Below are 17,056 nucleotides of genomic sequence, written 5' to 3' on the forward strand. Positions count from 1 at the left end.
CAGGCCAAGGAAGGAAGCCGCTACCGGTCACCTCGGAGCCACACAACCCCTACCCACCGCCCGGGCCCCCCGCGCCTCACCTGGGGCAGGCCGCGGCAGGCGGGACCGATAGCACGGGCGCAACGCAAACCCCGGCGGAGCGGGCCTCGTCCGACAAGCGCCGCTTCCGGAGCGGCGGAGCCAATCGGAGCGCGCCGCCGTCGCACTCGAGCCAATCAGAGCGCGCCGCCGCCGCACTCGAGCCAATCGGAGAGCGCCGCTACCGCACCGCCCGGTGCGGCCCCTCTGCGCGGAGCTGCCGGCGCGGCCGCGGGCGGTAAGCGGGGACAGCGGGGACGGCGGCGGGGTCGGGGCAGTGCCGCGTGTAAGGCGCTGGTGGCGCGGAGCTGCGGGGAGGAACGGACGGAAAGCGGGAGCGGTTGGCGTGGAGAGCTGCTAAGTCGATGTGCTTAAATTCTACAGCCATATAAACATGTTTAATAACGATTTACCTCCCAAATACCAAGGAGATTGACCAAAGTATGCTTATAATTGGCTGCTTATCCACAAAAGCCAACAGGCTGGGTTCTGTACCATCCCCAAACCTACTGCTGGATGGTTTACGTGGATGGTTTTTAGGGCAAAATACTTGTTCAACTTAGCTAAGCACCAGCAAGACTGCAAGTGGTACACACATAAGCATGATGAGATAGTATATAAGCACAGGAGTACATCAGAGGGCACCTCATTTTTGCTTCTGAAGAAGGGAAAAGGACCCGGGATTCCCTACATGCATGGAGAATCAGTGAAGACCACTTTCATTTAGTATTTAGCATAAGATAGTGTTAATTATTTCAAGATTGTTCTCAGCTGTGGCACTAAATGCCTATACAGATCTCTGTATAGCAGAAACTGCACTCTAGTTTGAATCTCGTACTCAAACTGTGATAACTAGATTTGTGTCAGGCAGTGCCAAATCACACTTAATTCATCAAAACTACTCATGTTACTATACAATAAGAAGAGGCATAGCTTCAAGCAGTGGCTGGGACTCAGTCACCACTGGGACCTTGTCCTTTTCTCCCGGGGAATGTGCAAATTGCATAGCTTTTCCCCAGAATTTAGAGCTACATGAAGGTTATTCCACCAAAAGCAGATCCCAGCTCTGACAGAGCTGTGTTAGTTATGAGGATGACATAACATCGTGTATGATAATGTGAAACCAGTGCTGAACAGAGGAGGTCACTGTGAATGAGGAGCCTGAGGCTGTGGGCAAGCTACTAAATCATGTTTGTAACTTCTATGTAGATCTGAAGCGCTACAAGATGAGTTCATGATACGATAATTGCCTGTTTCTGAAGAGTCTGTAGCAGCATCAGAAAGGACACCTGGCCAATGCCAGAAAAGGCACTACAGATTTCCAGCTCAAATTTTCTACTCTTTTTGCCCTTACTTTTTTAAGGAAAAAAACAACCCTCTTCAGATTTGCAGCATGAGGCACTTTCTTTAGAAACTGGGGCTTTAGACAAAGGCAAATCTAACTCCTTTCCCTGTCTGTTCCCATAGTAACTCTCCTAGCCTGTGCCCCATGAAGGCTGCACTCCAAGGAACGCCAACTCTTCAAATGCCAAACTACTCTGCAGTAATAAAGAATATTTCTAAGGTCTGTAAAACTTGAAAGCCCAGAAAAGTACTAACACCTGCAAAACATGAAGCCTTGCAAGACTCTTTCATGCAAGGGCTGTTTGATGTTGGGTCATACTAGCTGGTACAAGGTTAGCTGTGATGACATCTTACTGCTGTGGTGGCTGCGAACATCACTCAGCCTCTTTGTAAAGGAGATAGAACGTGAGGGTGACCTTGTGGGATTTTTCCAGGCTGTGGTGTTGCTGTAGAAACAACAGCAGACTATTCGTGCTCAACACAGACGTCTCGGACATCTCACGAACAGCCACAGCAGGAGGATGGCCTGTAATATATTCCAGTTTTCATTTGTGTAGGGCCAGTCTAAGGGAAGCTCTCTGGACAAGCCAGAATATACTCATGAAAGAACACCGAGAAGCAAAAATCCATGTCGTGTGAGGAGAAATGAAAAAGTAGTGAAATTTTCTTATTTTCACCAATTCTTAAGCAGCTTTCTGAAAGCAAAGTTCAAAGTTGGATCAGTGCTGTTGTATTTGAAAAAAGGAAAGAAAAGCTGGTATTTAACTGCAGCTTTTACTAAACTTAAAATTCAGTGTTTTTTATCATCTGTTCCACTGGTACACCTGCCACTTACTTCCTGGAACACAAAGTAGATTGGATGTTTCCATGTTTAGGCCAGAGCACTCTCTCCCCACATACCATGAACATGTAATATCTAAATAAATCCCAAATGAAGACCTGCTAACCCTCCTCTCCTCTGGAACTTAATGTTACATTTACAGATTTTGCTGGAAAGACTCACTGCAGCTTAGAGTAGCAGCACTGGGAACTGTGACAGGTTCTTCTTCCCCCTCCTCTTCCCCCCAAGCGCTAGAAGTAATGAAGTTGATTGGCATTGGCATCTTAAATAACCAGCAAAGTTCTAATCAAGTTTGGCCTGCAATCAGGACAAATTATCTCTACTCATGAAGGTTTTGTGCATGAGCTGCTCTTCTGCTGTCCTCTCTTTTGGCAAGCAGCCTGTTTTCAGTAATTTCAGTTTTAAGATGTTTCTTTTTGCATATAGGAGGGAATTGCAGCTGCAAGTACATACGTCTTCTTCCTAGCACACTCACTTTCCTCTACATTCTTGATTTCTAAAGCCCCGCAGAAGAATTATCCTCCTTTCAGCAACAAAGTGCCACTGTTGTCTCAGCTCCTGGCTTTGTAGCTCTATCCTGGGATAACCAGAAAGAACTAGAAGCCATGGTTTTAGTCTCAGAAACTGGATCATGCAGTATCACACAGACAATCACAGGCCAAATGTTGATGGAAGGAAAAGACAGTGTTCAATCTGATCTTGAGCTCTTATGCTTATTGGCAGCACAAATAAGTACGAATAACTTTTTTAAATCCCATCTCTTCTTGTAGCAGCTGGAAACTAGCATTAGCATTCCCCACTTGACTCTGCAGCTGTGAGAAACTGCTATGGAAGACCCCGAGAAGAAGACTGAAGTAGTACTGCTAGCCTGCGGGTCCTTCAACCCCATTACCAACATGCACCTACGGCTATTTGAGCTAGCTAAAGACTACTTCCATGAAACAGGTAGGATGGTAATTTAGCATTCAGAACAGCTGTAGTAACTATTTTTGGAAACAGATATTGAAGCTAGTATGCGTGTACGTATCATGCAAAATCATGTAGGCCAAATACATGAGACATCCTTATAGATCTGTTGCTTATTAATTTAATGAATTTTATAGTTTTTTCTTTATTAAAATATGTCTTTCTAATATGTTTTACTATATATTTAATTGTGCTGCCGTGCACACTGGCAGAAGTGTACTGTACTTTTCCACTGGACTAGCTGTCAGAGCTGGCCCTGGTGTTTTTAAGACGTTGCAGTGAGTAATAGTTTAAATACAATACAGTGGAAGTAACATCTGCTCAACCACTTTTCATGTTCTAATGTTACGTGTTTTTTCCACAGGAAAATACAAAGTCACCAAAGGAATAATCTCACCAGTTGGTGATGCGTATAAGAAGAAAGGTCTGATCAGTGCAGATCACCGAGTAGCTATGGCAAAACTAGCTACAAAAAACTCTGATTGGGTGGAAGTTGATGATTGGGAAAGCAGCCAGAATGAGTGGTTGGAAACACTAAAAGTTTTAAGGTATTCTTCAGCCAAACCCTAAAAAGTCTCAAGAGCCTATAGAAGGAAAAGCAGTGGTGTTAGCTCTAAGTTAGAATAATAACAGGCTAAGCCCAAATCATATGAATAGACTCGGGAAATCTAGAAGTACTATTTATATGACCATTGTAAATGAAAGATTACACCATTAGTCCTAAACATACACAAAATGAACCTTGCATAGTATTTTAAGATATATTGTTTCTTTGGCTTAAATCAGTTTTTGTGCTGAAAAGGTATTCACAAGGAAGGATAAAAGACTAGAACGGGGTAGACACATGCTGTGCAAGCTTCCCTCGTTTGATTCTGATTGTGCTCTGCTGCCCATTTCTGTATTTCAGGGCTGGCATGAGAACTGTCTGAAGGAGTATCTTTTTTGAGTTTGAGGTTTTTTTACTCTTTCAGTCACTGAGGTTCTTTTGAAAATGAATTGTTATTAAAAAAGGAAATAACCAACCTTGTAGTAGTTGCTTTGAAATCTTTCCACTTTGACTATCTTATGATCCAGTTCTCTCAAGTCCCTGTTCCAGTAGATAGGTTCTTGGATGTGAAAGTTCTGCAGGGGGAAGCAGCAACAGATCATTGAGTAGACCATACTCTTGCCTTTATTCTCCTGCATCTTTAAAATACCTAAAATACATCTGTTTTGCAGGTACCATCAACAAAAGCTTTTATCTCCTGATCCCACAAACAGCCTGCAGAATGCTATACCTGTAACAAAGGCAGGACGGAAGAGGAAGCAAGAACCAAATAGGCATGAGCCCATTAAAAAGAAAAATCAGAGTCCAGATATAAAAAGTTAAGTCTGTTTGGAAATTAAATGCTTAACAATACTTGCTATTTCAAGGGAGTTGTGCTGATGAGTAGCTTTTTTTAATGCTAGTTGTTGGTTCTGATTTCTCTTTGATCCTACAACATACAGCAGTAAGCTTTGTAAGAAGATAACTTTAACGGTAAAATGTATAGCACTTTCAGAGGCTATTTTCCAGTCCTTTTGGATGAAGGGACTATCATAACTTTTTTTGGCCCAGAAAAATCCTGTATTAAGGCTACTTATTATAAATTATATACTCGGGAGTCTTTTTGTTTCATTCCATTCTCTCATATTAACCAAAGATTAAAGGTAGCCTAGAAATTAAATGTCCCCATCAAGTTAGCTAAAATCTGGTGGCCTAAACAAAGCCCCATTTCTCACTTATTTTTCTCTTTAAGGTGCCCCACAGCTTAAACTGCTTTGTGGAAGTGACATGCTGGAGTCTTTTGGGATCCCCAATCTGTGGAAGTTGGAGGACATCACTGAAATTGTGGAAACTCATGGCCTTGTATGCATCAGTAGAGCTGGCAACAACGTTCAGAAGTTCATCTATGAGTCTGATATTTTGTGGAGACATAAGAATAACATTCACCTTGTGGAAGAATGGATCACAAATGACATTTCCTCCACCAAGATTAGGAGAGCACTGCGGAGGGGCCAGAGCATTCGTTACCTAGTGCCTGATGCAGTTCAAGCATACATAGAAAAGCATAACCTGTATAGTCCAGAGAGTGAAGACAGGAATGCTGGGGTTGTCTTGGCTCCCTTGCAGAAGAATGCGAGGGATTCCAAGAACTAACAACTAATAGGCACTATACAACATTCTGCTGTGAAAAAAGCGCTACAGTTTGGTACAGGAAAGCATGTTTTTTAAGGGTTAGGTTTTTTGTTCGTGTTTTTTTAAAGTAAAGAGCAGGCTAATTCTGTGGCTTTATTACACATGTAGTTGCTGTTGAGGTTTGGTGCACTCAATAATTGGACCTACATAATCTTTTTTAAATCCAGTCAGATTTTCACGTATAACGTGTCACAGTGCAGTGAACTCAATACAAGAATTCACACTTCCTTATGAAAATTACAGATTAACAAACCAACCAAAGAAGAATGTTTTGATTGGTTTTAACTCAGACCACTGTGAGTCTAATTCTTAACAACTTCCACTATTTCAAAATGTACTACTTACTGTCAGGAAATCTGTTTAATTTTTTAAGACATTGCCAACATGTACACCTCAAAGAAACTAGCTCAATGCTGGAAGGAAAAAGTTACTCCTGGCTGAAGTGGTGCTAGATACACCATGCTTTGAGCTGCCTGCCTTTCAGATACACAGCCTGTTTGTCTGCTGTTGTGCAATTTGCTCTCAGAAATGCCTTGTGCTTTACTTCATTCATGTTTCCAAAGCTGTACTTTAAGCTCAGCAATGTTCTCATAGAAGGACAGACCCACTTGAGAAATTGGCTTGTGGCCATTGATTTAATGGCTAGAAATTAGCAATAATGTCATTGCACTGATTCTCAGACAGTTCTCCATTTATTTCAAATAATAAATGAGCTTTCACTTTTGAGCCAAATGTATATAGCCAGAATTTCTGTAACTGGAGTTGAAAAGAAATGGTAGGATATCAAGACTGTGAATAAATGAAATGGTTTTCTTTGCTAGATATCTGGTTTTGAATCTACTGGTATATTGTCTGTATTACGTGAATATAAACTAGAGAAGCATTGTGGATGTCATGGTCATAGAATTCTAACTCCCTTTATTTGCTGTCATCCCTTTTGTGTTTTGATTACATGTCTTATAAAAAATGTCAAGGTTTCCAAGATGCTCCCTAATGGGTCAACAGCTTTTTCATACAATCTCCACAAGACGACTGTTCACATTTTTCAGATCACCAAATCCAATGGGAGATTCTCGGGGCAGGAAACCTAGAACCAGGGACATGTTCTAAGAACATAACTGTGACAACCTGTCATCCTCCTCCCCTGGGCAGAGGATCCTCAAAGAACTGAGGGAGCAGTCTTGGCATCTCTAGGAGCTTAGTTGGAGTGTGGAAGCCAGAAGCAAAACACAGAACATCACAGGCAGTCCTGGGTCCTGTGAGGCTCTCATAAAACCCAGGAGGGGAGTCAAGACACTATTGGGAAAACCTGTAACCCCTAGTGGAGCTAGCAGTGGGCATGCAGACCTGGAGCCCCACATGAAATTCTGCACAATTACCATACACTAGAACATCTGTGTTCTAGCTCTGACCTGTAGAGATGGCTGTCTACAGAGAATTAACAGGGAGACTGGCATAATATCAGATCACAACTTAGAAGTGCATCTGTAGCTGCACTGTGACAGAAAATACCATCAAGGATTATTTTGTTTTGTTTTTCTTGATGATTCCTGCATCAAATGCACCCAGCCATTTGTCCCCTAGAGTTGAGGCAAGCTTACACTGTCCTTTCATAATGAGGCTGGGTTTGTTTATCATCAGTAGTAATAAAGGTACTGAAAGGTAAATCATGCCCCCTGCAACACCTTAGCAATCAAACTGCCGTAACTGGTTGAAGATAACGACATTATTGATGGTGTGTAGGAAAGCATGAGATCCACTTTTCTCGCTTGCTGTCTGTCTTTATGACTGACAAGAATAGAGGGCAAGAAAGATTTATTTTCAGCACTCAAGTCAACCAGTGTGCTTCTGAATAACTTCAGAGCACATCTTTCTAATAAGAAAGCACCCGATTGATGTGGTCACTTTTCAGAGTAAAACTGCACTTTAAATCTAGGTTTATTCTCCTAAATAATGATGTTGTTGTGTGTTGGTGCACGTTGTGTAATTCTAGAGAAACTGCAAATTTAATAGGATGTTTTATAAAGCTTGGGTCTTCAAACAATTACATTTCACTGGGTTTTAATGTAGTTATGTGTGATGGGTCTTTCAATAAACTGCATGTAATACACTAATTTTAGTCATGCTGTTATTAACCAAATCTGATGTCTGATGACTACGTGATTTTTAAGTAGGTAGAATGGTGTCAGTACAGTTTTGTATATACAAAACAGAACATTGTTCAAAAATAACACTGACTGCTGAATATTGATCTTTTATTTTACTCGTGGCATCCAGAAACCTGCCTGTTAAGCACTGGAAGTAACCTCACACTGTGTTCAGTTATTAAAATCAGCATCACAGTGATCTGGCATATTCAGAAATGTTAGCTATGACTTTAAAGAGTGCACTAGATCTGCAAGAGAATCTATATACTTGAAAACGTCGAGTTTGTGAATAATCCAGTTCACTGAACTTCCTTATAAAAGAGTTATAATGCAAAATATATTATAAATACTGCAGTGGTATTAATAAATACTTCATCTACTTCTGAAATAAGGGCACAGCCTTAATGGAATGTGTTAGATGCTCAATGCTGCACAGCAATGAAGGTGGAAGAAAATACTTTCCACAAACTGAAAACTGGGGACTTTAATGGAGAAAGAAATGAACCATCCTGTGACAACCAGGGCACGTGTCAGTTCTTATGAAACATTCCATAGGCAATTCGTTGGCTGAGCCTTGAAATAGTAACCCTGGTAGCCTTTGTAAGTCTTAGTTTGAGATTAAGTACTGATCTCCAGAAAGAAGCACCATATGCCAGACAATCTGCATCATTTTAACTTTCAATTAAAATGTTACATCCAGGCTTTTACACAGGCCTCATTCAAGGACTGACTTCTCTTTACTTGGAAGAGTCATTGCAACAGTGCTTTACTACCATACTACTACTGTAATAACAAATTATGGGTGAAATGTTACTATTTGAGTCCAGGAAAACAGTAATTATCATTTGTCTGTGCTATTCCTAGCTTAGTATAGGATAGAGAACAATGTCCATCTGCAAACAGGAAACAAGCGTTGACGTCCTAATTTCCTACTAGCGGGATCTGTGAGTCATATAGGTCAAACTGTCAGCCCCCAAAATGTAGCTAAAGTTCAGGGAAATGTAATTTTCTCTGCAAAATGTTATCGTTTTATTCAGCCTAACATGACTCAGTAAGCATATAAATGTTGTAGCTATAGGCGAGTTTCTTCATTCAAGATTCAGAATAGCAAATCCCCTTTTACTGTGGTAGCAATACAGTTACGATTTCCCTTGCCCATCAATTTTGGGGTTTTATTTTAATGTAGCCTTCACTGTGGTGCTCATTGTTGTTCCATGTGACCACTTGAAACGTGGGATTAAGCTAAAGCTCAGAGCATACGTGTGACTTGAGGAATTATTCTTTTCCCCATCTTACTGATGAGGAAACTGAGCTATGAAGTCATCTACCTGTCCTGTACTTGTCAAGTCTGGAGTGCCTACTTGTTCAGCATTATGAAATTTATATCTCTCACTTGGTACGTTGTAACAATAAGGCATACAGCTTGCAAAATAACTACAGATGATTTGCAGGAGGAACAGCAAGAGATTGGAAAATTACGTATCCTCTCAAGGAAAAAAAATCGTCCCCCCCCAGTTTCTTATATATCCTTTCTGTTTGAAGTCAAGCATTCTTTATTCACTTTTCCAAACACTTTGCTGGGTCATCACTTAGGAGATTTCTTTCACTTCTTTGCTGAAGATAGAAGTCCAAAAATGAAGCTTACCTGCTGCATCCTGTGTTCGACTCCCTGTATGCGATATAGGATCTAATAATGCACCAGTGGGAATAACTTCTGTATCATCTTTCCTTTACTGTGTGTTTCAAGAATAAAAAGCAAAGGGGGGAGGGTACCTCTTCAATATACACAAGAGTAACTTTTGAATTTGCTACTGTTATTGGTTATTTTTAGGAGCAGAAAGTGGATTGCATGAAGAGGTATTTGTCCTCTTTCCCATCTAGGAAAACATAAATACAAAGCTGCAGAACTGGAAACAGAGCTCAGGCCTCTGGATCTGCTGTCTCATGCTTAACTGTTACACAGTTAAGCACTGTTAACTTTCTGCCTGGTAAAGCATCTGAGAAAATAAAGAATTTTTAATGTCTATATTCAACTAGGATATAACTAACAGCATTAAAGAAAATTAAAGAAATCAGAACACAAATAGGTAAACCATGGCATAGCAAAGCCGTGTTGAGAGTCACATCAGAGAATAACATACACAAACAGGATTTGTGTGTCACTTTTCTGTTATAAGCACTAAATAGTGATGCTGCCTACTATTCACTCCAGACAAAAACCAACAAGATAAAATGCTTGTCTCCATTACTGTGTCAGAGGTACTTCTTTAAAATTTGCTGATACAATACCACCCAGAGCTAAACAGTCAATCCCTGTCTGTTCAAATACAAAATACAGCATGTATTTCAGTGGGTAGATCACCTTTTCAACATGCATGTATATTTCAGATCATAAAGACTAATATACATACAGGGACTTTTAGTAATGGCAAAATTTGTCCATGATTCCCTTTACAGTATGCAAGAGGGACCAGTTCCTCAAACCAGTTCTTGGTTAGCACTGCAACTCTTGGGCTATTAACATTTGCTCCACAGAAGGATTTCAGTAACTGTGAACTTTTCCCTCCAATGCAGCTACAGCTGATGTACACCCTCTTGCCTATTGGCTCAGCAAAAGACCCTTTCACTCCATTACTGAGGCTCCAGGATGTAATCCCACCCACAGTGTTCCTTACATAAGGCCTGGTTGGAAAACTATTTCTTCATTTTTGATTTTTGGCCAGAGGTCGACTGCATCTTCCCTTCCAGTCTTGCAATGCCTGTGGATTTCAATGGGACCTGGAACCTTGTCAGCAATGACAACTTTGAAGGTTATATGGTGGCCTTAGGTAGGTGCAAATACGTGATTCTATCCTTCCTGTAAGGGTCCTCTTGAATTTTAGTAGTCTGAATTCTTCTAAAACCTAGATATTGCTGAAGCTTTTTTCTCTGATAACCAATGGAAGGAACATAATATGGAATGATAAAGGGACAGCATTAAATATACTTTATAACCTGTCACCCAAGTGTCAGGAATTTCTCAGCCTAATACTTGTTACGAGTAGAATGTTTTAATAGGTTTCACCAGAGACAGGGAAGAGCTTGCCCTATCCACTCACCTTCTCTTGCCTTGGAGCACAAACTTACAGAACCTATGTCTAGGGTTAATTAAACGTGAAGTAACAAAAAAAAATTCTTGGGTATTTGGCACTTCCAGGCAGTTGTTTAGTTTAGTGTCATTTACTTTTAAACAGCTTACAAAATCCTCCTCTCATTCCTGTGACTTGTTGATGAGTCTCTCTAACTGTCCCTTTTCTGAAGTGCTTGAAACTAACCTCTTAGCTTGCTTAGATCTCTTACAGACAGAGATTAACAGTGCTTTAACAGGGAACTAAAGTTGTTGGTACTTTATTAACTTTCTTGTACAAAGCTTACTACAGACAGGGACAGCAGGGAACCTTGAGTGCTGCCTTCCCTTTTCCCAGCCTCTCTCACCCCTTTCTGCCTTTTTGACTTGTGTAAACTGATGACCAGCAGTGTTCCTTGTTGGTTATTGTATACACAACTAGAATGAAATCTGTTCTGTGGCTGTATCTATGCTGGGTGACACACTTAAGCAGGTTAGTTTATATCTTTAACATGGTGAAAGAACTATTCTCTGTTTCTAATCCTAATCAACAAGAAAAAGAAAGGTTTCTCTTACAATGAGAATTTATTCCTCAGTTTGAACACTAAGTAATATACTCCTAATGCTTTAATGTCTTCAAATGGAATAGGGATTGTCTGTTCCTTGATAATAAGCATTGTTAAGCTAAGTAAAGGGCTTCTTAAAATTAAATGTAAGTAGCAATCTTGTGAAAAGTGCAATTTGTTTTCAGGATGTAATTGAAGGAACTTACTTAAGAGTAAAGGCAAAGAATCCTGTTGATGATTTACAACCTATCTTTAATTACTCCTGCTTGGTTGCCAGTATACTGAATTGTCGTGGTTTAAACCCAGTCAGGTAATTCGTTCGCTCACTTCCCCCCCTTTCTTGCCCTCCCCCTGCTCTCGGAGGGACGGAGAGGAGAATCAAAAAGAATGCAACTCCCACGGGTTGAGATAAGAACAGTTTAGTAACTAAGGTATAACACAAATCACTACTGCTACCACCAATGATAACAATGATAAAGGAAATAACAAGGGAAGAGAATACATCATCTCACCACCAGCCGACCGATAACTCGCCCCCCCCCAGCCTGACCAAGCTCCGACCGATACCTCCTCCAACCCTGCAGTCCCCCAGCCCTTCCGGCTAACTCCCAGTTACATCCTGGGCATGACGTGCTGTGGTATGGAATACCTCTTTGGTCAGTTTGGGTCAGGTGTCCTGTCTCTGCTTCCTCCTGGCTTCCCCTCCTCCCTGGCAGAGCATGAGGCTCACAAAGTCCTTGGCCAAACCTAAACATCACTATCAGCTCTGTTCCCGAGCTGAAAGTCAAAACACTGCACTGCACCAGCTACCAAGAAGGGGAAAAATGACTGCTACTGCTGAACCCAGGACATTATCCACCCCTTATTCCATACCATTCACGTCATGCTCAGATCCCACATTTTCAATATACCATAACTTATCTTAGTGCATGGACCAGTCCCTATAAAGCTGCTGAGTCCATCTGGTCCATGATGTCAGTCTCCATCTCTTGTAACAGTCTTCCAGAGCAGGAGAGACTGTGTGCAGTGTTCACACTCGTGAATAACCTGGGCAACAGTGTCCATTGCTAAGTCCACCCCTCGATCATGAGTCCATGTCTGTGTTGCATCTCTGCTCTGATGGCCTGAACTGCCATAGGCTGACCAGGCTCAAAATAATTCACTGTCCCCTTAAGCAGTTTCTGCAGCTTGCTGCTGGGGACTCCATACAGCTGCCTTCCATCTCCGATGCTTCCAAAGCACTGGAGGGGCCCAGTGGACTAGATACTTGCCCATACTGTCACACACACCCTGCCACTCCTGGCTGTCCAGCCTTGGGGAAAACCTCTTGGTCCCCCTATATTGTTGTCTAACCCCAGACAAGACCCAAACCTGACTCTGCTTAACTTTTGAGATCAGACAAGATGGTTGTGGGTAGAACACAGCCTGTGTGTGTGCCAACATGCTGATCCCCATCACAATCAGCAGGCAGGTCCCAAGGATACCCAAAGGCCATTCACAACCTTCAGAACTCTCACACGATGCTGCTGTACTTGTCACTGGGGCTGGTGTAGCCGCTGTGCTTGCCGGCTCTCCCACCGCCAGCTTCTCTTTTCCTGAGTCCAGCTCTTCCTCCTCTGCCTTGCTGGGAAATGCTGCGCGGTCTCCTGCATCCTCCTGGGGCTCGGCGGGCGGCTTCCGGGAAACGCTCTCGGCCGTCGCGGGGCTGGGCTCGGCCTCGGGGCTCGGCTCCGCCGCGGGGCTCGGCTCCTCCGCCGCCTTCTCCCGCTGCTCGGCAGCCGCCTCCTTCCTCTCCTCGACCGCCCCGACCTCCTCCACCGGCAGCCGTCCCCTCGCGGCCTCCGGCCCCGCTCCCGCCGCCGCTTGGTCCCCGGGGCCGCTCTCCCGGGCCGCTTCGGCTGCCGCCGGCTCCCGGGGCCGCTCCCCCTCGGCTCCCCGCAGCCTCACAAAGATGGAGAGTAGGGTGAGGGCCAGGACGGTGAAGAGCAGCCGGACGGCCAGGTACAAGTCCACGGCCACGTCCGTCCCGCCCTGCTGCTGGAGCCCGCCCGTATTACAAGCCATTGCCATAAAGCACAGTGAGACAAGAACCTTAGCCCAGGCCCCATACTTGATAAACACTATCACAGCAAATACCGGCTCCACGTAAGTTACAACATTCTGAAGCTGTGAGATCAAGCGAAACAACTCTGAGAGCCAATAAATCGTCATTGTGACGAGTGACTATCAATCCAGTCAGATCTGTTCTTATCTCAACCCTTCGTGCCCCACGTTGGGCGCCAAAAAGAACTGTCGTGGTTTAAACCCAGTCAGGTAATTCGTTCGCTCACTTCCCCCCCTTTTCTTGCCCTCCCCCTGCTCTCGGAGGGACGGAGAGGAGAATCAAAAAGAATGCAACTCCCACGGGTTGAGATAAGAACAGTTTAGTAACTAAGGTATAACACAAATCACTACTGCTACCACCAATGATAACAATGATAAAGGAAATAACAAGGGAAGAGAATACATCATCTCACCACCAGCCGACCGATAACTCGCCCCCCCCCCAGCCTGACCAAGCTCCGACCGATACCTCCTCCAACCCTGCAGTCCCCCAGCCCTTCCGGCTAACTCCCAGTTACATCCTGGGCATGACGTGCTGTGGTATGGAATACCTCTTTGGTCAGTTTGGGTCAGGTGTCCTGTCTCTGCTTCCTCCTGGCTTCCCCTCCTCCCTGGCAGAGCATGAGGCTCACAAAGTCCTTGGCCAAACCTAAACATCACTATCAGCTCTGTTCCCGAGCTGAAAGTCAAAACACTGCACTGCACCAGCTACCAAGAAGGGGAAAAATGACTGCTACTGCTGAACCCAGGACATGAATAAAACAAGGGCTGAAACCAATATTGTAGAGCTTGAATGAAAAGCTTTTCTGAAAGGGAAAGTAAAGTCAGGAGGCTAATATCAAATCAGCTGAGAAACTATAAAGTCATGGATAAGGACACGGCTATTACAAGCCTAGCCCTACCTTCAATTTAATACCTACCTCTAACATTTGTTAGAGGTAAGAGTAGATTTGTAAGTAGTTTGTACATAAACATTCTTACAACAATGTTAAGGCTTCCTGAGTATGGCTGTTGCCGATATTGAATTCAAACCCCTCTATGCTAAAAATAAACTGGTAACCATGTAAAAATATGACTGACAGATCCTGGCACTTCTACAATGCATAAGTAATCAAGCCTCCCTCAAACACAGACTGCATAAGGAGTCATGTGGTTCCACACATGGTAGCTGAACCCATCCTGTCAAGTTCACAACCCCATCCTGCATAAAGTAAGAAACTTCTAATGGTCCTATAAAACACAAGTTTTAATCTAGGTGATGAAAACAACTAAATAAATTAATATACATTTTACTATCCCCTTCCTGAGAACCTGACTTGGAGCATGCTACTCGGATGCAATGTAATGCAGTTGCCTGACAACTAGATGGCTGTTCCTCTAAAGAAATAAACATTCACTGGAGAAACAGAAAGTTCAGAAGCACTGCTTTAAACTCAGTATTACCAAGGACATCAGGACCATTACAGATAACCAGGAAATCTTTTGACAAATGTGATGTTTTCTAGTTGCACTTAAAAATCGTTAGTGGCAAGTAGCATGTTCTGAAAACAAGCCTGAGTAATTAATTTTATGACTGTCCTTCATTTTACCCTATTTAAGGTACAGGGTGAGAAGATTTCCTGCTAATTTGCTTAATGCCTTTCCTCTCTCAAAGAATGGGAATAGGAATTAACTACTCCCTTAATCTAAGCAGCTGGTAAGCATGAGACCAAGCTTAGGGTGACTGTGTGGGAAACTAACTCCCCCCAACTCCTAAAAGGACTCCTCGGATTTGAAGTCCTAGAAATCTTGCATAGGAATTGTGCAACAACCAAGTAAACTGGTTTCCAAAGAGCAAAATGTATAAGAACATGACTCGAACTGTGTTAACGTACAGCTTTAAACAAAAAAACCTCAAACAGGAACACTCAAACCACAAAACCTTGCGTAGCAGTAAGGTAAAACTATCTAAGAAATGCTTCTAGTAGTAATGGCTGCTGATAAATACAGCTCTGACCTTTTTGCCTCCTGCCCAAGGTATCGACTTTGCAACACGCAAGATAGCAAAAATGCTGAAGCCTCAGAAAGTTATCAAACAAGAGGGTGATTCATTTTATATCCATACCACTAGCACATTCAGAGATTATGTGCTTCAGTTCAAAGTCGGAGAAGAGTTTGAAGAAGATAATAAAGGCCTGGATAATAGAAGATGCAAGGTAAGACTGAATATATAAAATGAAGAGGACATGACAAAATGCTGTGATCAGTCCAGCTATTTGAGTGGAAATTGTTTCAGGAATACTAATTGTAATGGAGTGCAGAGGTGGGAGCCCGTGTTACAGGCATGGAGTTTCACTGTCCATTAGGAGTCGTATTTAGGTCCCCTTTTATCCAAGAGAAAAGGGCATTATCTGCGAGTATATTGCAGAAGTGAGACAAAGTAGTACAGAAACACTTTTTGTTTCCTCTTCCACAGACCCTAGTTACCTGGGAAAATGACAAACTTGTCTGTGTCCAGACTGGCGAGAAGAAGAATAGGGGCTGGACTCACTGGCTTGAAGGAGATGACCTCCACTTGGTATTTACTTCAGATTTCTACTGAATCTGTCTCTATATGACAAAAATAAGATCTATAATGTGGCAGGGTGTGCACAAGTGTACTTCTAACTTTGCAGCATTTGTAATGGATGGTACATAGAAAACACATTCTGCTTTGATTTTAGTTTAGGTGGAACAACTTCATTGTTTCAGTGTAATGTGAATTCAGAATGTTAATCATAACTTATTAGTATGGCAGCAGAGTGGTGGTCAGTAGTCATGGCAAAGGTTTTATATTCACTTTTAGATTAAGTTCCTTTGATTACTATGTGCATCTATAATTTGGGTTCTGTTTGCAGGAGCTTCGTTGTGAGAATCAAGTATGTAGACAGGTCTTCAAGAGGGCATGAACACATATACTTGTTCCTATGTGGAAAGACAGCATCGTTGTATCCAGCAGCGGTTTTATGGAGAAGAACTGATTCCTTGTACCTATTAAATAAATGTTGTGATGTCTCTGGATCAGGAAGTAAGTCTGCTGTTGCCAGTGTTTGATTTTTGCTAATAAATGTCTAAAACCAAACCAATCTTCAGTACCTGACTTCTGAACATGTTTGCAGAGAAAAAACCAAAACCGATCCAAAATGTAAGTGGTATGGTTTGGGTCTCCAGTTAACTCAAAGTGTAAATCAAAACAAAAAAACCTGTCTGTTCTAAAGGTGTATGCCAATATCAATCAAAACAGGTGGAATGGTGGTAAAGAAGTGAAGATAACAAAGACAGCAGACATGATACAGATTTATTATTCAAAATATTTATCTTCAAGATTCATAGTAGTTAACTCCGTTTGTATCTTAAATGTGTAATGTAAGGTCCTGTATTGTTCTTTAGCTGCTTTGTTCTCAAAAATAATTAAGTTCAGTTTACCAGAGGAAACCAGCCTGTGATGAAATCTCAGAACAATGAAGATAGGTCTGAGTAATCCACACAGACTCCAGCCTGCAAAATAATTGAACTCTATAAGCACGTACATGCTGTGAAAACAATGCTGCTTTAGTCAAGATTTATCTGCATACATCTGTTCAATTAAGTTAAATGGCTTTCTTTTTGACCTTGTGTAATGCTGCATAGAGAAGTAGGCTTTCTTCTGCCTCATGTAAACACATGTAA

The 17,056-nt window shown here is 42.3% G+C and overlaps 3 protein-coding genes across 5 annotated transcripts in view; 2 read left to right on the plus strand and 1 right to left on the minus strand.

The window, feature by feature from the left end:
• LZIC (leucine zipper and CTNNBIP1 domain containing) overlaps positions 1-17,056 on the minus strand; it is a 28,429-nt gene that overhangs the window by 9,645 nt on the left and 1,728 nt on the right. Inside the window, exons 2-3 of one of the 3 annotated variants that reach the window (XM_062604607.1) lie at positions 16,814-16,885; positions 4,253-4,351 (exon numbers count right to left, since the gene is read on the minus strand). The gene's annotated coding sequence lies outside the window, so the exon portion shown is untranslated. Of the gene's footprint in view, positions 1-80; positions 222-4,252; positions 4,352-16,813; positions 16,886-17,056 lie in introns of those variants that run through there. The other 2 variants (XM_062604598.1, XM_062604618.1) reach the window with 2 other exon arrangements.
• NMNAT1 (nicotinamide nucleotide adenylyltransferase 1) lies at positions 215-5,775 on the plus strand. The gene is made up of 5 exons (XM_062604589.1): positions 215-316; positions 3,034-3,208; positions 3,594-3,777; positions 4,448-4,593; positions 5,008-5,775. The coding sequence occupies exons 2-5, from the start codon at positions 3,091-3,093 to the stop codon at positions 5,406-5,408; spliced, it is 849 nt and encodes a 282-aa protein (XP_062460573.1). The 5' UTR covers positions 215-316; positions 3,034-3,090; the 3' UTR covers positions 5,409-5,775.
• Positions 10,272-16,469, plus strand: RBP7 (retinol binding protein 7). The gene is made up of 4 exons (XM_062604643.1): positions 10,272-10,422; positions 15,386-15,564; positions 15,825-15,926; positions 16,246-16,469. The coding sequence occupies exons 1-4, from the start codon at positions 10,350-10,352 to the stop codon at positions 16,294-16,296; spliced, it is 405 nt and encodes a 134-aa protein (XP_062460627.1). The 5' UTR covers positions 10,272-10,349; the 3' UTR covers positions 16,297-16,469.

Source organism: Pezoporus occidentalis, unplaced genomic scaffold (assembly GCF_034315485.1).
Source record: "Pezoporus occidentalis ecotype Australia unplaced genomic scaffold, CSIRO_AGI_Poc_V1 ctg119, whole genome shotgun sequence".
NCBI classification, from domain to species: Eukaryota; Metazoa; Chordata; class Aves; order Psittaciformes; family Psittacidae; genus Pezoporus; species Pezoporus occidentalis.